The 19,882-nt window shown below is 39.9% G+C and overlaps 2 protein-coding genes across 4 annotated transcripts in view; one reads left to right on the forward strand and one right to left on the reverse strand.

Annotated features, from left to right (window-relative positions):
- Nucleotides 1-1,092: 1,092 nt before the first annotated feature.
- Nucleotides 1,093-7,200, forward strand: LOC111260663 (uncharacterized). 2 transcript variants are annotated; one of them, XM_022833589.2, is made up of 6 exons: nt 1,093-1,494; nt 2,408-2,546; nt 4,433-4,567; nt 4,752-5,055; nt 5,538-5,787; nt 6,047-7,200. In XM_022833589.2, the coding sequence occupies exons 2-6, from the start codon at nt 2,412-2,414 to the stop codon at nt 6,606-6,608; spliced, it is 1,386 nt and encodes a 461-aa protein (XP_022689324.1). In that variant the 5' UTR covers nt 1,093-1,494; nt 2,408-2,411; the 3' UTR covers nt 6,609-7,200. The 2 variants fall into 2 exon arrangements, with proteins under 2 accessions (XP_022689324.1, XP_022689323.1); XM_022833588.2 differs by having other exon boundaries at nt 1,095-1,494; nt 6,044-7,200.
- A 980-nt stretch (nt 7,201-8,180) lies between these two features.
- Nucleotides 8,181-19,882, reverse strand: part of ck (unconventional myosin-VIIa ck) — a 40,776-nt gene continuing 29,074 nt past the window's right edge. Inside the window, exons 17-25 of one of the 2 annotated variants that reach the window (XM_022833590.2) lie at nt 16,188-16,349; nt 14,473-14,657; nt 13,890-14,115; nt 11,634-11,808; nt 11,286-11,423; nt 10,473-10,857; nt 10,031-10,206; nt 9,232-9,672; nt 8,181-9,018 (exon numbers count right to left, since the gene is read on the reverse strand). In XM_022833590.2, coding sequence (XP_022689325.1) covers nt 8,926-9,018; nt 9,232-9,672; nt 10,031-10,206; nt 10,473-10,857; nt 11,286-11,423; nt 11,634-11,808; nt 13,890-14,115; nt 14,473-14,657; nt 16,188-16,349 — 1,981 coding nt within the window. In that variant the 3' untranslated portion in view covers nt 8,181-8,925. Of the gene's footprint in view, nt 9,019-9,231; nt 9,673-10,030; nt 10,207-10,472; nt 10,858-11,285; nt 11,424-11,633; nt 11,809-12,938; nt 13,073-13,889; nt 14,116-14,472; nt 14,658-16,187; nt 16,350-19,882 lie in introns of those variants that run through there. The other variant, XM_086968419.1, reaches the window with a different exon arrangement.

Consider the following 19,882-nt stretch of genomic DNA (forward strand, 5'->3'; position numbering starts at 1 on the left):
GACATCGCACTTCACGCCCACTTTAGCACTGGCGGCGCAAAAGTTAATAAGTTAGTTAATCAATAGCTATCGGTGAGTACATATAACATGTGAATATATCTTGTGATAAAGTGTTTATTCTTTGTCGTAACTTAACAATACTATTCATTAATTATATTAATAGTATTTCTTAATGCTCATCTAACACTTAGCTATTACGATCATTCAGGCTGTGCGTTTTACAAGTCCTTAAGGACACAAGCAGGAGTGTATCGCCAACGGATGAGGGATTAGACATAAAGCGTATACAATTATCATCCTACAGTAATTTCAAAACTCTAGCCACAGAAAAAAATTTTTCGTTGGGTTGCCAAATCAATAACTTCAGCTAAAGAAATCTATTTGTATAAAGCGCTCCTTTGCACCTGTGTATCGGATTCCTCTGGTCCAAACCCGCGGATCCCGCGAATACTGAGCTTCGAAATTCGTGACATCTTCTCACAACAATTCTCCACTTTATAAAAACCACCAGCCCGTTTTATTCTGCTGCGAACTTTACCAAATATTCTTTCGAACAAGACTGAGAATAAAGAAACATTCAGTGGAACAAGCTCGCACTAATCATCTGTTGACTGAGCGCGCCAACCCGTGCCACCGAGGGTTTACCCTACGAAACGAATGAATGAATTGTCGAGTTTTGTGCAAAGTAAAAAAACAATAGAGCACTATGTCCAGTTAGTATTTTTGAGGCTGTGATATTATATACCAGTAAAAAACTTTGTAGAAAATTAAACTAGATAAGGAAATTATTGTGTAATATTTGTCAATATGAGAACTTTTGTATTACTTCGGTAGTGAGACCCAAGTATAAAATAGCTCCTCAACAGGATCCTTCTAGAAATCGCGCCCAGCTTTATATAGGAGTTAGTATCTTGTTGTCGTTTACAAATACGATAAATACTACCATGACTTTTCCCTTTGTATATGTACATATACTTACTAGCCTGTATCTATGCTGTGCCGCTTTTATTTACGCATTTTTTGAATTAGCCCGGGCGTTTGCCGAATGTTGTTCGATCAACAACAAGCCAGCTTTCTTCGATCAAAAGGAGCTAGCCATCAGCTGGGACCTAGTAAACAAAAGCTACGCTGGCGAAGTTCGTCGTGTTCGAATTATCGTGAAATGTACGGAAAAATTAGGGCTTGGCGTCGAATTTTTAGAAAATAAAATACAAATTTCTCGTTTCAGTATTCAACAGTGTCTGAAGACAGTTGACGAACACGATGAGCAAACTGTCGTCTAGCAGCAAATGATGTTTCGACCGTATTAAAATGAATCGATAAATAAACGAACAGCCCACAACGAGCCGGAGCCGCCTTGAGAAGTGAAGTTAAATTGAATGAATCTCACACCTATATTTAACCGTGCAACACCCTGTGGATAACCTTCCGAAAAGAACAAATTGCTCAAAAGAGCGAAAGATCTCATTGTATTTGCGGCACGTTCTTTACCCGGTACGTTGAGTTAAATTAATACACAAACAATAGTTGAGTTTGATAGAACTGTTTTATAAATATTTTGTACTGATTTAGAAAGGGCAATTTAATTTTGAACTTACATGTATGTAGCAAAGTGATTTATTTCTCTTCGTTTGCGTTCTTAGCATAGTGGCATAGTGTTGTTTTATTTACGAGAATAGACTGTTGACAAGATTATTACTTCACACCTAATAATAATAATAATAATACAATATTTCATAGCTAGAATTATTTTACCCGCGTTTTTTCGGAACTGATTATGCACGTTTCTCCTACGTTCTTCTAAGAGTCAATGCTTATATTTTTGCGTAAAATTAAGACATTTACTAGACACGTGGGTGTGCTTTGTCTGTGCCGTTTACTGCTAAGTATAAACGATGTTTTATGGGAAAATTTGATATTTGTTTCTTCTATTAACATAGTATTGCAATATGATATGGTTATGCATACCTTTAGAGCGAGCTTTCAAGGTTCCTCGAATGGAAAAAAGTCAAAGAATTAGAAACCTAGGCTGTTAGTAAAATAGATCAGTAATTAACTAGATATATTTTCGTACCCCAGCCGGGTTTCCACCTTGTACAACGCGGCAGTCGTTCATAAATTAATGTGTATAATTAATGAGATTTCCTATAACTTAACTCGCTATTTGGAAGCTACATGCAATGTTTTAACATACGAATACTGTACATGCTTGATATTATTTATCATAGTAAAAGTAAGAAAATTTAAGTTCAGCTTTACTTAATTTTTTGTTTTAAAAATTAAATTAAAAAATTCTGAACTAGTCAAATTAGAAGGTATTCGGCACTCTACGATACTACTAGCAATTACTTATTTCGTTAACCTATAATGATCATACTTATACAGGTTTCCATAATTATTATTGCAGAAACATGGGCACGTATGAGTATCTAGTAGAAAGTAATGCGTCACCGACGCTGCCCGAACGGATGCAAGAACTATACGCGGCTGGAGAGCTTATGGATACGACGCTAGTGTGCAAAAATGGTTCTGTGCGTGCACACAAGGTATACCATACATTTTCTGTTCTTAAAATTATTTAATGTTTATAAATCCTTATTAACATTGTAGATTTTCCCGCGTTTCTGGGCTGATGTTATGGGTTGGTTACAACAGGGGCAGGAATTGACCGCCATTGCCCCAGTAAGTGCCAAACCATGAACAGAATTGTTTACATAAGAGGAATGAGGACGCGAATCAATTGGATATTGAAATGAAGTGTGCGGTTCGCGCGGCTCTTTGTCTTTGACGATTACTTTATACTTTACGTCTGGCTTATTAGCGCATGAGACAGAGAGACTGTTTATAAGTCTTGTTGTCACCGCAAGTAATTGGCGTGTTGATGTAGCGTTCGGCGCGCACGACGTATGGAGGTCAGTTCTATCTAAGCCTGCTTGCCTACCTGGCAGGTGAGCTCTGGTCCAAGCAAGCACGTAGGAAACGGAAATGACCTGAGGACAAGCATAAAAGTTAAAGCGGCGTCCGCCTGATATCTGCACGAGATTCGGCCATTTAAAGAAGCAAGACGTTAATCCACTGGGATGACTTTTCTGTCTTTCGTACGATCGTTTTTTGAAGGTAAACACTCAGGTGAAAGAACATTTATTATACTTCAGTCATCAACTGCTCTTTGTATCTACATGTTCAGGATATAAAATGGGCCTAGTGATACTTTCACGACTCACGATCTCCATGGCCTCGCTATTTGTGGCATGGCTGGCTGACTTTTTGGTTCGATGCTTATTAACACGTAATTGGTGCGAGCGAGACACTGGATTGCTCAGGAAAAATACTCGAGGTTTTCGTTTCTTTCTTACGTATGTTGTTGTCCCCGTGATAACGCAGTGAGGAACGTGTTGGCGGGCTAAATAGAAACACGCGGTGGCCTAGATTCAACTTTGGGTATGGACACCCTTCGTCTCGCTTTAGGAGCCAGCCATCCGGAATAATGCCTAACGGCTTAAATACCGGACGTGAAATACGAAAAAATATTTTGGATTTATATGAAAATCAAAGAAGTCGTAATATCTAGCCATGGAGAACGTTTTTCCACTGCTCATGGAGTTCAATCAAGTCTGCCAGCTCTTGCAGATTTCTGTAGCTCTGCAGTATGGTGGTCGTACGGAAAGAACCGAAGGTTTCTACTTTCCCGAACCTGTTGCATAAAAGAACGAGCTTGTCTGTATTTCCATAGCAGGATAAAGTAGCACATAGAACATTGTTACGACTGGTTAACATTAACTGAAATTAAATGTATTGCAAAGTGAACAGATTTAGGAGAAAAATAATATCTCTTTTTAACTCATAGTCCCGGTCTCTGCAGCGCTTTGTGAAATATAGCGATGTTTCTGTCCTCGGGCTGTAGGTAGACAACCGAAAAAAATACGTAACGTGTAACGCTTAATTTGGCCTAGCGCTAGTTGTCTGGTAGTATGTTCGTTCTTTGTCATAGTCAGATTACTGTTAGTATGTAAAGTTTAGATATTCTTTTCACTTTTTAACATGGATGCACTGTAGATTCTATTCATCAGAAATAGAGTCAGTTTTGTGCACTATGCGAATCATAAACAATTATCATGTCCAGTATTACGATACATTTAATTATGGCTTTGCGGAAAATAGGATTGGCAAGATGTTCTGTTAAAAGGTACCAGCCAGATATAGCTGGATCCGTTCAGTTGTTGAGTATCAAAAAGAAAACTATTAATATTTGTAATGCGTATTGAATTTGACAATGAGCACAGTGGCACTGTTAAAAAGATCATGTGTAAAATAAAATATTATACAGTTAAAAAAAAAACGTGCGTTACGTTTGTCGCTTTACCATTCGAACGTTCGACGGCCACTTTCTGCTGACTTCACAGATTTTAATCTATAAATTACATTTTTGCAGGTGGTGATGGCAGCGCAGAGTAAATTTTTAGAGGATGTGCTAGTTCAGCATCCTTGCAAAAGTCCTGTTATTGTTCTACTAGACCTGGACATCGACACATTACGCTGTCTTGTTGATTACATGTATCATGGAAAGGTACGTAATCATAACCAATAATACTGGCCAGCACTTCTATCAAAACTTCTATTGATGTTTCCATTGATGCATATAGAACTACGTTGACTCACCATTGACTCATTTGTTTAATCGCGCTCAAATTATTAACGTGGTGTAACTTAGCAAATTATTGCAGTCAACCCATGATAAACATTGTTTGCAGGTGGCGATTAAAGCATCGATATTTGAGGATTTTGTTAAAGCCGCAAATGTCCTGCGATTGGTGAGTATTATTCGTGGCCCGGAGGGACACGATGAGGAGACCGATGTAAGTGGGCAAACCGTCAGTACTCAACTAGAAAGCTGCAGCAGAAGTGATGCGAATTCGTTTGAAGGCACGGTTTGTCACGTCGAAGAAATGAACAATTATGTGGATCCTGCTGATACCCCGACGAGCACAAGGGAAGCTGCGACGACTACCACAGAAGCAACTACAACGGCGAATACATCCCAACTTGAGGCATCTGGTACGTCACAGACAGCAAGGTTACAACAAACGTCGGTACACCGTGTTAATAATAAGTATCCTAATTTTTTTTTCCAAACGTAAGTTTTGCGTTTGGAGCTGTATCATCGCTGCATCAACTACTAACATCTAAAACTAAATGTATTTATTTTAAAATTCAAGCCAATAGCACGCGTTCCCACATGTAGTAAGCACTTCACTATTGGCACACTATTGAGGATAAATAGTACGTATTTATAGCAAATTAAGACAGCCACCAGTAAAGTTCTGGTCGATTGAACATTCTAATTATGTCCTAATTGCAATGTTAGTGGAAAGTCGTGTTTTTCTACTTCATTTTACTCATGCGCTAGTTTGCTAAATGGCAATAGCACGACTTTAATAAAGCATTTTCAACGAATGCTATTAGGAGTTCGTCTAAAATTCTAAAAATCTAATTGGTCTAATATAACCTTATTACTCTTCCGACTTTTGATCTTTCAGATGTAATTACAGAAGGTCAAGAACTGGTTCAAGTGCAGTCTCTGGAGGGCCATGTGCCAGAAGATTCGTTCGTCACGGATGATCTGGCAGTAGCTATCGCTCCGCCAGTAAAAAGATCTTCGGTAACGGCGTCGCACAGTGGAAGTCAACAACATTCGTCGGGGCTGCGTACCATAGTGATTTCTTCAAGAGCTAACTTCGATCAGCGGTCAACCCCACGACTGTTCACACAGCGGCCAGTGGAAAGAATGTAAGTTTACACTTAATCAAAAAATGGAAAGCGTAACCTCCTTCGAATTCGGTCTTTGATATTTATTTCTGTGTCTTGAGTAAAAAAACTAAAAGGATATTCTTCGTCGATTCGATTAAATAGGAAGGTATGCACTAATGAATTTGAAGCCAGGTTCAACTGGCTATTACTGCGCTTTATACTGTTTCGTTTTATCTGTACAGTTGGTTGTATTCTTACAAGTTTCATGCTGCTGCTGTCTGCATGACGATTTTAGTAGATTGTGTCGGACGAACCAATCAAAACGGCGTCGTTTCGATGTTGTGGCGCTTCGGTCGCGACCACCGACAACCGTAGCCACGAGCGGCACTGGCGAAGTTCCTGTATCAGGACTTGGGAAGGTCATTACAATAGCTGGTACCGGACCACCATTAAGTGCAGAGGGTGCCACCTTGGCCGGTGGAGGTGCGATGAAATCAGTTCAAAACCCCAGCGCTAACAACAGTCGAAAGTGTGAGGGTCTTGCCCGCATCGAGGCAGGCCTAATTCGAGCAGAACAACGCGATGGTGGGGAATCGAATCTCGATGAATTAGTGAACGTTCACCAACAGATGGTCGTTGATAGCAACGGGGTACGAATGCATCAATGTCTGCTTTGTCCACAGACAATGGCCTTTCCGTCCAATATGAAACGACATATAATGGGTCACCTCGGCATCAAACCGTTCAAGTGTCAACATTGCGACTTTCAATCGACACTCCGAGGTGATCTCAACGTTCACATGAGAAAAAAGCACCCAAACGAGGATACGCAGCAAAATATGATTATCAGTATGAAATGACAGTAACACTGAAACAAAAACGATTTTCATAAGATTCAGCAATGCTCTATCGGTGCTGCTTCATGCAAGCAGACTCATTATGTAAAAAAGGATAAAAATAATAATACTATAGTATTCATGGCACGATGATAAGGGACAAAAGGCGTTATATATATATATATATACATGAAAACGGAAAAATGCATGTAAAAACAGGGAGCTGATTCGAGATAAATTTGGGTTGAATATCATCATGGCTAGAGGCTGTAAGCCAAACAGTGACTTAGCATATAGGGGAGCGACATCTTCATCCGTAGCTAGCCCTATTGTGTGTATATTTTCCGCCGCACGTAACATGTTTCATTAGGCCCCGTTCACCGGCAACCTTGCCACTTTAACAGCGCATGAACATGAATACTATGATCATAGTTACTACGTTGCTCTTACCCTCATGTCTCTCTCATTTCTATTAAAATTTTGCTATTGATAATTAATGCTATTTTCATTAGTTAATTTCGTCCGTCATGCTATATACCAATAAAAGTAATAGTTACTACTCTTTGAGGTAGTGTCGTAAATAAAACTTTGTAAATATACTTTGTCCTTACACGAATTAGATTTGTTGTTACTTTAGCCCCTAATCAAGATTAAAGTAAATTTTAATTATAATTACAAATCATAGGAATAAACAAAGAGTAAAATAATTTGAATTGGTCTAATCAGAGAAAACTGTTTGCAATTTCTCAGTTGGGCTAGGTTGGCGAAGTTTGAAGAAAAATAACGTTCTTCAACATTAAACAGATACCGTAGGCTTCAGCTGACATGTTAATTCTTTCAAAATAATTTTTTTGAAGTTTTTCTACGTAATCAAGTATTTAATTTTAAATTGAAGTACCACCCGAAACTAAAGTAATGGCGTGATCTACAGCCTGCCGTGTGGCGCATTTAATCCTTATATGACTTCATGAGAACAATAAAGCTAGATATATCTGGACGTTGTCGTTAAAGATGATTTGAGCGAGTGGAATCTCACTTCTTCCGACACCGTTCAGTTTTTTCTCCTGTTAGCATGTAAATATCGAGTAATTTTGAAGCTACGGCCAATTTAGCCAGATATCTTTATTAGATTGTTGAACCTAACAAACGAGAAACTGTGTGTGCTCCGATTAAATCTAGAGATTCCCTGACTTCATGAACTTAACGAGGTATTATCCTTTGGCCTTTTGGCAGTACTCATTGCTTATGCGGAATATCGCTTTCTGGGTGTTCCACATATTAGCTTGTACTTCGGTAATACACAGACTGAAAAATCTTTTGCAGTGAGTGGTGTTAGCGCTTGCAACAAAACGCAATTACGGCTCAGGTAAGTCATACAGGTTATGTTTTGTAACTTCATGCGGTGTCAAACCTTAGTCCACTACCCGTTCTTAGAACTTCAGGAAATGATATCGCACAAAACCTCTCTTATGAAAACAACATAGATCTAAAACGTGACAATGTGAAAAATACCATTTTCGTCACAGTCTGTTTATATAACATAATCGCACTAGTAGATATCTTCTAATTGAGAAATGGTATAAATGTACGAATGAATTCGGATAGAAAGTACACGCACAGTACTAAGAAATCTTTATTGTTAAACTCTATTCTTATATCAATAAATGTATCGATCTATTTATATTTGTAAGGTAAAGTTATCTATTCCTGTATCACATGCAATAAATTACTGTGGTCGACGTACTGCTATTACTCATTTCATCCATTCCAATCGTCATCCAAGTCAATTATTGTTGAACCTTGAAATAGCTCTTTTATGCGGCAAGTATCGAACACGAGCTTGCAGTTATTACATGTAGAATCTTAGGTCTACGCTAATCTGGGCTTTCTGGCTCGACACGAGCTGGTCCATTTTAATTGATAATAATAATAACAATAATAATAACTATACTAATAGTTTCTACTATTCTTTAACGCAAGTACACAATTTTTCCGATAAGCATTCAGTTGTTATTTTTTGTAACGTCTTCATCAAAAAATGGCTACTGCCGTATTATTATCGCTAATTTTAATTATACTAATCATAATTAGCCATTTTTAACGCAGGCGCGGATTTTGCACGTAGTAATAACATCCAAATACTTAAAAATGACTCGATAACTTAATATGGTGGCGAGGTTGATATGAGCAGATTATAAATGATTTAAGACTGAGGAGTGATAAACGAGTCCAGCTAACGATGAAATGGACGATCTCGATTAACTCGGACTCGAACAGCAACTTGAAGAACAAGTGTAAAGAACGCGTCGTTCTTTCCAAAATATTTTCTGTCTTGGATCACCTACTGTTTTGCCCCTCTGACCGTTCGCTGCTTATTCATATTTGAAAGCATCAACGAGATATACGATGTTAATAGGTCGTCCATTTTATAACCCTGAAAAAGCATGACAGATCAAAGTAAAACTCAAGTTAGATGTCGGATGACATAACTATAATAAGGCTCCGTTGAAACTGCAATGCATGCTAGAAGAACTTGTGCAGGTGGTCTTGTTAGAGGAAAAGCAGGTCAGAAAAGCCATGCCATCTGACTGATTTTAGCGATAATTATAATATATCTCCCCGATGTAACATTTAGGTTTAAACGTACCAATGGCGTCTCACAGAGGAGCTTGTTTCCACGCACCAGATTACCAATGGTCATGTGGAAGTAAGTGTTTCCGCTGCTCCAATTCGAGATGCGCGTGAATGGATGCGTGGCAAGAATGTCCTTGGATGAAGGCTGAATTAACGAAACGCCGTGTCGATTAATGGCAACCAGAAGCTGATCCGGTAAGGATGTGTCCGTTGTTTGCTTTACTTCGAAAAAGGCCGAACCGAATGTTGGCCACTGATAGATATGCTGTAAGAAGGCTACTTTTGCATCCTCGGCTGTCATGTTTGTGGGTAGGCGTGCTAGTTGAGCGATTATGGCGCGCTTCCAATCCGACGCTGACTGACTTTTTAGTAAATCTAGTGGGAGTAACTCACGCAATAGCGAGGGTATCGCCTGCTGTTCATTCTTCCCATCTCCGAAACGAACTCGGAACACCTAGATTCGCCGCAAAAGAAAAAACGAACATGAGCTAATGCTCATCGTATACAACATATAGTCTAGATGACACAAGAAGCACAAGTTAGGTTATATATGATGCACTAACTAAATTTAAAAAGAAAAACCGGCGGAGTCAATTTTGTATAAATTACCCATAACCGTTAGCATCTTAGTATTCAAAGGTTTGGCGCGACGATCTAGTTATGTTATTTATTAGTAGGTTCTGAAACATTCCCAATTACAAATTGCTTTGAATAATGCGCCCAATTTTCTGATGAGCAATTAGGAAAATAAAGGTTAGATCTGTGAAATCGAGCTGCGTACAGAAGGTCACCAATGTACGCGCTGTACTTACGAGAGAAGCCAGGTAGGCGGCGTCCTCTCTGCTGCACTTATGATAGCCCCGAAGAAGCTTCGGCAACTCTTGATGATAGTGGAAGATTACATCGGCGTTCCGATCCTTCCCTGGTACCGTATGCGTCCATAGCTTCTTCATGAAGAACACCTGGTAGGTGAACTGAGGGATGACATCTAAAAATAACATAGTAAGGAGGTTATTAATACTTTGATTATAAACAATGGTTATATACAATTATATACAAGTGTACTATCGGAATAATCTTAATGCTTTCAAACCTGCCAATTGGTTTATGATTAGCGGATGAACAAAAATGGGCGTACGTGTCTTTCTCTTTTACAGTAGAAGCTTTCCAGCGAACGTTTTCATTGATTAAGTGCATTATTCATCATAAATCGATAACATCAGATTTTCTATACTATATGAGAGACCTTCTCACCATTTTTCGTGGGTCGCGCCTTACGTATCCAATCGGTTAGATGCCGAACGAAATCGAAGAAGAAGTCGTTTTCCGGTACACTGATAACTTTATCAGCTATCTTGACGAATAGTGAGAACCCTTCGGGCGAACGAAGGCTAAGCCGATGAGCGATGTTCGAGCAGAAGTCCTTGGCACGGGTGCCCGAGTCAACCTCGAAAGCTTCGTCGGTGTCGTCGGGGAAATAGACCTTGTGAAAGATTTGCGTCGTTTTGTGTTGGATCGCTTCAACTTCGACAAGGTGCGGGGGGTATTTCCTCTGACCGACTTTGAGCGTTTTTTGAAGCCGCTGCATAGAATCGATGGAGATAGGATGTGCGCGCGTACGAAGAAATGCTGTCAGCTCCTAGACAAAGATATCATATGGAGGTGATTGGGTTACGAAACCAGAATTCAAACCCTCTGAGAGGTTATATTGATGGCAGACCACAAAAGTTTGAGTGAAATAAATTACAAAACTTAAAAAAAGGTGAGTAAGTAAGCACACAACTACTTTGTTTCGCTAAGCTTTGCAAGAAGAAGATTTTAAGGACTAACAGATAGCGTCAAAAGTGTTACAGATGTGAAATTGTTGTCATGGCATGTTATAGCATTGCTATTCAATTTCTGTCTAAGATGTTCAACTTCAATCTGGTGAGACGATAAATGTTTACTTCATACACATGTTGCGATTGTATTGGTAATAATTTCATATGCTGTTGATAACACATTTGTACTGGTAATTACATCTTAGTAAAGCATTGTTTCACCAATAATACAAATAATAAATAATACCTTTAGAAGAATCTGGCTAGGGGCAAACAGACCACTGGCTAGCCACATCAATTCCCAACCGCGTTCCTCACTAATTCTGTTCTTGTTGTCCGTCAACTGCTTCATGATCTGACAATAAATCTCATCACGCAGAATTTCCTGGTTAAAGAAAAAAGAAAATTATATGCTAGCAGTTGCAGTAAAACAATTCTGTTAAAAATACAGTAATTCATATCAATAACAATATAAGTACTCAGTAAAGCGCCGAACTACAAACTAGGTTAAACTGTTTCGTTTATTATCGGTCAGTCCATTTTGACAATCTATACACATGGAGCTTAAGCGTTACTTATTCGATCACAAGCTTACGTGTTTAAGAGGCGCCTCAAATATCTGGTCCGTTAATTCATTTCCACTGCGACTTCTCTTCGATGGAAGGTCGCCCATGTACTTCATAAGGGCATTGTAGGCCAAACAGGCCGCTTGAGAGAGCTCTTCTTCCTTGTTTAAAAGCTTTTTCAATAGAGGTTGTTTTAGTGGTTCCCTGTGCAAAATAAAAACAATCTGTTAATTGCGACTATTATAGTATCTTTTCTCAATAAAATGAATTGATAACCTTGGCTGTATTATAGCTGCTCCCTAAATAACAGTTATACTTTAGCCATTGTTTGAATGGTTACCCATTTGTACATAACATCTTGATATGTTAGCACGGCTTTATTTCTTTCCGTATATTTCAAATCATCATGAACAAACAAAGTCACAAACAAAAAAGTCCAAATCTATTTTTGAGCAAAATCAGCGTGAATATTTCATCTCAAAGAACGGTGAAAATGTCCGAACCAAACTCAGTACGAAATGGGAGATTTAATCCGTACAACTGAGCTGACCTGATGTTCGTTTTCGCTTATAAAAAACTTTACTTTGAGAGTGTTGCGAGAGATAGCAAGCTCCTAACTGCAACATGTGAAATAAGCTAAGGCAAGACTCCGGCCAGCAACCAGCGCCCAGCTTCAAAATTCATTATGGGCTATTACAATAACGAGTTCAGACCACGGAACAAAAATCTCAAATCTCCGGAAACGAAAGTAAAAAATAATCATTGTCAGAGGTAACTGTGTAAAGGAAAGAAGCTTGCTGAATAGGTCAAGTAACCCCATAGGACAATGTTGCTTTTTATCTGCTGAGACCTGCCGCGGGCGCCGTAGCCGATTGCGTTGATTCAGAACGTGCGTCTATGGTTGTGCTATTTCATACGCTAACGACATAGCATATGCACAGTTTTTGAGGGCTTTGTTTGCTAAGCGACAGACGAACGCGATATCGTAGCACCGCGCCGAGAGGCTGCATGTTTTTGTTGCCTGTCACAAAAATTCGCAAATGTGGCACAGTGCCGCTATTATCAAAGTGTCAATAAAAAAACGAAGTAGCGCATCATCACAGGTCTCCTGAACTACGGCGACAGCTTTGATCATAACAGTCAGCATCAGATCACCCTGCGATTCGCTTCACAACAAAACGGTTACTGAACGTAACGGAACGGCAAACTCATCGCGCAACATCAGCAGTAACAAATGTAACCGCAATAACATGACAAATAATAGTTTAAAATGATCATATAAAGCACCAACTCAAAATTATGATAGTGAACATGATGAGATTAACGATAATGACCGTAATCTTGATGATCGTAAGTGGATGGGAATTATCACCGACCAAAATAGACGAATGTTACCACAACCGCAATAGTATTGCTAGCTGCTATTGTGCTACAAAGAATCACGTCTTTGTGCTTTAGCTGCTTGAAACTGAAAAGAGACAGCACGTAGCAAATTGACAACAGAAACAGAGCGTATCAATTATCGGCGTTGAAGTTTGAAGCAGTACCGGCAGTAGTAATATATATATATATATATATATATATGTATATATCGAAAGGATGTTCGACTTCTGTTATCAGATGGAAATCAAATAAGCCTGTCTATATGTAGTTATATATCATGAATTACTTTTGTCAATTTATTTGGCGTCAAAAAACAAATTTTCGCGGAAAGAAACGCGGACGCAGGCGGAAAAGTGTGTGGGGCGATTTATATTTTTTTCAAATTTGATTGTATTTATTTTTATTATTGATTTAGGTTTATAATAAGAGAAAAATCGACACGTTCTTTGATGTCCCTGAAGATAAAATAGCTCGTGATCGCTTACTTTATGTTGGTGTCATCTGTTTTCACACGTTTGTTAACGTCATTAGAAACAACCGTAACAACAAAAGATTTATTTACTTCGCCGCTACCCCATCCTTCTCCCTCCACGTCAGAGGCGTGAACGATTATCGTTGGTCTCACGTTTTTGAAAACAATAATATTACCGTATGGTAAACAAGTGAATGAACAAAAATTTTGACACTGCTGCAGACGGAAAACCTCGTCTAGTTAGTGCTCTTATAACTAATATGATAATAATCATAGAGGGCTAGTACTATTCGTGCAACAATGAAATGTTTTCAAAATAATAATTACAGCAAGCTAAAAAATTAAAAATCATAGACTCAGTTGATCAGTTGTTGTTCTTTAGTATTCAAGTATATCAGACATAGAGCAGTGAGATTAGAGAAAAACGTACCTGGAATGCCTCCAGAGATGTTCACCGTCTCTTTTGCGTGCGGACGACAGGGTTAGTGTCAGGGTCCTCTTCGGCGGTGGCCTGAAATGATCGAGGGAGTATTCCTCAAGCGTGTGGGGCCGCTCCCCTTCGAGAGGCATTGCCGAACTGCCGTTAAGTGAGGCCTGGTACCGTTTGAGCAATTGACGTCGACCTTCTTCGTCTGCGGCAAAGAACGCTAGAATACCTGCCATCGCATCAGGGGTACGGCGGAGACATGATTTAGTTCGGTTGAACGGCGAATAAACAGAATGTAATACTAGTCACCGGCCTGACGTTTTTTGACTATGCTTCCTGCTATAAAATCGAACGTTATAGGTTTATAGCTTCATGTATTCAGTTGCTATAGTCCTGTGGGGCATGACCATTTTACCGTCAAACAACTTTAGACTCAACAATCCGGTGTTCTTTATGCTAGTCATACCACGCGACGCTATAACACGGAAGTGCATCTGGGATTCGGTCTAACTATAGTTATTTACTTTATCATAATGCTTTCGTGTTTCTACAGTAATAACGATAATAGCTCAATAGCGGATTTTACTTTGAGGTGGCCTACTGGCGGCTGGCAAAACGTAGACGAGTTCGGTTGCAAAATCACCCCTTTCGCCCGTCCGTTCGTTGCGTCCGCTGCTCCAGTTACTCTCCAATACTTTTTCGCCGTTCACAACATCATCCAACGCTATGAGATCGCCCTGTGTGAAGGTCAAATATCCGCCTGCGTCTGACCTGGTTACAACCATCGATAACGAAATCTAAGATGTACATGGTCGTTTCGCTCAAGCCAGATCATCAATTCTATTCTATCGCAACACTGAGAAGAAGGCAATGGAATTAATTGCGTTTCGCTGTGCCGTTGCAATTTGTCATAGCTTGTTGAGCACTACGCGAAGCTTTTATATTGCATAGCAGTATGCTAGATGGTAGGTATTTATTTTACTAGTGAACGAGTGGAGCAGGCAGGTTAATATTGAACTCAATAGAGGTAGAAACTAACTTACGTCAACATGAAACTTCTATTATGGTGCTGAACGCACCTGTTGCTTTTAGTAAAAAATCACAGTACAATATAATCAGAATTATTAATCGCCTAAGATGACAGTGTATTTGTAGGTGATTTTCCCTACCTCTCAGCCTGGGCATTTCAGATACCAGAAGAATTGCAACAACTTTGTATGTAGCGTTCTATCGCGCGTACCCTTCGACGAAACAGCTTTGCTTTTTCCGCACGGCTATTCTGTTCGATACACTAATGCCCCCCGCTAACGAGCTTTTTGGTATAGAACGGGAACGCTTTCGCCCAAATTCTTCGCTGGGACAGATACTATCGCTAAGCGTTAAGCTCATAGGCTTGATATCAGCAAAATAGAACTACCCAAGAACAGTAACGTTCATTAAGAACAACCAAGCAGTTTATTCGATATATCAAAGCCAAAATTTGGTCTCATATCTAATATGAGTTTTCTAGTGTCCTATGGCTTTTTCCTTGATGCAGACAAATCAAGTGCCGGGAAACTTCTAAATCCGATGAATCTACCTTTAAAAGAACCTCCACAAAAAATACTTGAATAAATGAAATGTTCAAGGAAAACTAGTGTATAGATTTATATATATCTGAGCGAGCACCGATTATTCACTTGTTATTTGCCCAAGGACTGTGCAAATAGTTTATTTAAAAATGTTTAGCTATACCATTGGCATGCGTGATTTGTTAAGCTCGTCTTTAGACGTTTTTTTTCTTTCGTTAGTAAAAACGTGCCGTAGAACCGGTAGAGTAGCTAGTGAATGCCAAAACAGCAATCATCGCCATCGCGAGCGACTGTCGGCTTCAAAATTGAGTGCTTTGTTATCCCGAACCGTAACCAATACATGAAAAGGGCTCGTAAAAGTTCATTTTTAATTTTTAGGTGTTATTATGAATGACTAAAAAGGAACAAGTTTCTCTTTCCGATTGAAACGTAACTTCATACAGGCACTAGCTATATGCCTATTTCGAGCAGATCTTTTTTCTTTTGCTTGTCCTACGTAGAAGTGGACTAGATAGTATGGAACCACAAAACGTAAATGGCGAGTTGCAGAAATTGAGTAAATAACGTGACCAGCAGATATGACAGATTATATGTTATACAAGGGTTTCTTGATGAGAGTTAATGAGGCTTTTGTGAGTGGCAGAGTGACTTCTTCGAAACAGAGCGAATAATTCGGCATCTGCTCTCAGTGTAACTATCCCGCTCCACTTTATTTTTTTTTTACATTTACCTATAGTCGTGGAGAGCAATGACAAACTTCGATCTTCGCTTGAGGCCGTCGAGGAATCCGTCTACCAGCTCCCGAATGTCTTCGGCGTTTGGCGACTGAAATGAGAACTCCTCACCACGAATCGTCGTTACCGAAAACGCTGCAAGATACGGCCGATTACTCCTGAAAAAAATGGTGCGATGCTTCGTAAACAGCTCCCTTTTCTCATGCGAGCCATAAAATAATGTTTATCAAACCTGTTGTCTTCATAAGAATCACAAAAGAAATGCTTTTCTAATGCTCCAGTTTATTATATCTCTGTTTCAGTTTAACAATAAGCTAATCCATTATTCCTGTAATTTGTATTTGTTGTTTAATTTCATTGCGATAAAGATATCAGCCGCATTAGAACAAATAAATCCTTTGATGTGAAAGGTGAGCGTCTAGAGGCAACTGCAATAACAGCATAGAGAAGTTTAGCGACGACTTCATCTCGGTCAGAGCCGAATTAGACAGAGCCATTTGAATCAACGTAAATCTTTGTTCCTGCCCTATGATTACGCAATCAGACAGCATAGCGTAGTGCCACGGGGTTTTACGACACGTCATAGCGGACACAATGTTCATCTCATTGTCTCCACGCATCGATTACGAGCATCCCCTCTCTACGACTGGATGATTATTTTCACATAAATAGATGAAATAAAAATAATTTTTGATAATGTCACTTGGTACTCATTTAGATTTTTGAACAGCACGGGTTTTTTGGCTGAACTCTGTTGATGCTATATATATATATATATATAATTTTTTTTTTTTTCTTTGTAATATCCGGCAAAGGGACCCGGGTGTTGAAGTTCTTGTCCGTTCAATATTTTATATATACATGCACTGGCATTACCCAAGTGCGACTCGAGATCTTCTCAGCCACGTCTTTCAGTAGATGGGCAACTGGGAATGGGTGATATCCGCATAAAGTCTCACCTATCTGCAGAAACTGTTAGGATAACTAATTGTCTCATTTATTGAAGCATCGAACTCTACTGACCAAATCGGTGCGCCTACGGCTTTGGAGACGTATAGAGTTCTACGTTTGATGCACAATTTTGCTCACAAAGCCGCCAAATGATAAAGGCTGCTGAACTGCCGGGCTAAATACGACGTGATGAACGATGCAGCTGAAGCTAACCCTGTCAGAAAATAACATTCAAAAGTCAGATGAAGATTCTCGGCGACAAAACTCGACACGGTGATACAACGCTAAAATATATGTTGGCCGTAGATACCGTGTGTTCAATTAAAATCACACGCAGCGCATCACCTTGTCACTATTTGTTGGTAAAATATTGACTTTTGCTATTGATTTTTATTGGTATTTTTTCATTTAAACGGATAGCAATTTCGGAAGAAATAAATGCTGCGAGTAGTCTTTTATAAAGAGCCACTTACGTTCGAGAGAAATATAATTGCCTAGATCTTTTTGAAAATATAATCGTAAAATTCGACCGGCGCTAGATACTACAAGTGATCGCTTTACCTATAAAGCTACCCTTTTTACACTCCATAAAATAGCAGGATAGGTGAATGGATAACGAGAAATCTCAAGACGGATCATTATAATGAAATCAGCCAGGCCTACACAGTTAGAGAAAATCCATTATTCGTTAAACGTTTCAACACTACATCACTAAACCGGCAATGTTGTAAAAACTCTCTATGTCTATTTTTAGTAATGTACTTATGTAATCTAACCATACCCTGCAAAAAGACGAAAAAAAACACTAACTATACAAACAGTTGATCACTCTTTCCAAATCTACAAAAAGGTCTATGATTCCTGGCATAGATAAGCCCAAATGGTACATGGTTAATAGTGAGAACTTTTAGCTCCACAGCTCGATTCCGACGAAGCGCGCGAAACTCGAAAAAACTGCGTGTAGAACTACCAATACTATCACAGGTGGTTACGTGCATCAACATGCATGTGACTGCCTGCAGGGTTGGCTCTAAAGATACGACAAATTGCATTGTATTAATTGGTTTGTTTGTCACACAGACTTTCTATTTTTCGAAACTCGGAAGTTCACTTCTTACTCCCCATTCTGTGCTAGCTTTCTGACTTCAAGTCCTAGATTGACTCACTGAATGTTTGAGTCTGTGTGTAATATCGTCAGATATATGTATGCGCAGGCAGGGTATGTATGTATATACATATATTGCACTAGCATGGCTTACTATCTTTACTAAACAAAAAAAGGGTAGCTCCAGTAAACAAACAAAATCATCGATTTTAGCTAGTAATGGCTGGGTTTGGTTTCGTTGATGGGTCATTAATGATATCACGGTATCATAGTTGTATTGTACAGCATTTACATGTTTCCTTGCCGTTCCCGTTTCGTTCTGCTTTTTATCGCCGTCTCTACTGAATATGCGGGTTGCATCGTTCGTCGGGCTATTTTCATCGCAAAAAGGAGACCACATATAATCGCATAAAACGCTAGTTAACGGATCTCCACCCCCATCTGTTCCACTCCTTCTGCTGTTAGCACGATTTCTGAACCGTGTTTTCCGACAGCCAACTAACACGAGAGCTATTCAGTGACCTTAGGGTCTAAGCTGTGGTTCTAGCTACGATAGCTGCTTCTATGTATGTATCTGTCTATCTGTAGCTCATTCATGCTGTTGAAGTGTGCTCTGGACCACACCTGAATGGCTACGTGGCAGCCTTCGCGGGGCCCGTTGTCGTACCAACGTGGCTGTGCGTCCGCCCTCAACTTCGTCTCTTTCTTCTGCTTCCACTGAAATCTCACTCTGATTCAGGGAAAAACTAGGAATGGATTGAATTCTGCTTCTGAAATATCTAGCTGCGTCTAGGCGGTCCAGCTGGTAACTCGTTCACCGCCGACACCATTGCAACCGCCGTTCGTTGTTCCATGCGGAACGTCTGCCTGTCTGTCGACCCGTTGTTTGGTCGGGGTTGGCTCCTTCAATCTTTGTTGGCCACCCCAATAACTGACCACGCATCCTCTGCTAGGCACCAAATCTATCCATTTTACCGAAGTACGGAAAAACGAAACGAAGAAGTGACGAACCGACCGCTGAACGGAAGGAAAAGTAGTCCCGCCAACGGCTGCTGCAACGGCTCTTGGTGGCTGCTACCATGGCTGGACAACCGCACTTGTGGCACGGATAAATAAGCGAGTCAGTGGAACAAAAAGAAAAGAACAGCGACGACAACGAAAACTGACGAAGAATACGAAACATCCATCTTCTGCCAACTTTACCAGTTTGGCATAGATCAGCGTCAGCGCCGGCGGTTACAACCACGTCCCTAGCGCTAGCAGCAATAACGGCGGCTGTTTGAAGAACGCTCTAAGGAACGCCTTCAACGCTGGGGGGCGGACCCGCTGGTTTCACCCAAATGAGGGCTAAAGCCATCCCATGCTAAACCCGCAGCTGGCGCGCCAGATCCACTCAGAATCGCAGTGCGAAGCCGCTATGAGAGAGTAAAAGAAGGAAGAGAAAGTCCTACAAGACTGTCGCCACGACATGACAACCAGCCCTACTACCACTGAAATCTACACAACATCCCGAAGGCTACGTGTCGAACAGTGTTGTAGCTGCGGTGTTACAATGAGTAAACATTACTTACTACAATGTAGTAGCGATAGTCATATAATAATGCTACTCGGGCGCGTTGCACTGGAAAAATCATT

Source organism: Varroa jacobsoni, unplaced genomic scaffold (assembly GCF_002532875.2).
Source record: "Varroa jacobsoni isolate VJ856 unplaced genomic scaffold, vjacob_1.0 scaffold_464, whole genome shotgun sequence".
Lineage (NCBI taxonomy): Eukaryota > Metazoa > Arthropoda > Arachnida > Mesostigmata > Varroidae > Varroa > Varroa jacobsoni.

Bases quoted from the DNA above. Each gene is read 5' to 3' on its own strand.
- LOC111260663 (XM_022833588.2), top strand. From the start codon at position 2,412: ATGGGCACGTATGAGTATCTAGTAGAAAGTAATGCGTCACCGACGCTG. The intron at 2,547-4,432 runs GTATACCATACA...ACATTTTTGCAG, and splicing joins GTTCTGTGCGTGCACACAAG to GTGGTGATGGCAGCGCAGAG. The intron at 5,056-5,537 runs GTACGTCACAGA...TTGATCTTTCAG, and splicing joins ATCCCAACTTGAGGCATCTG to ATGTAATTACAGAAGGTCAA.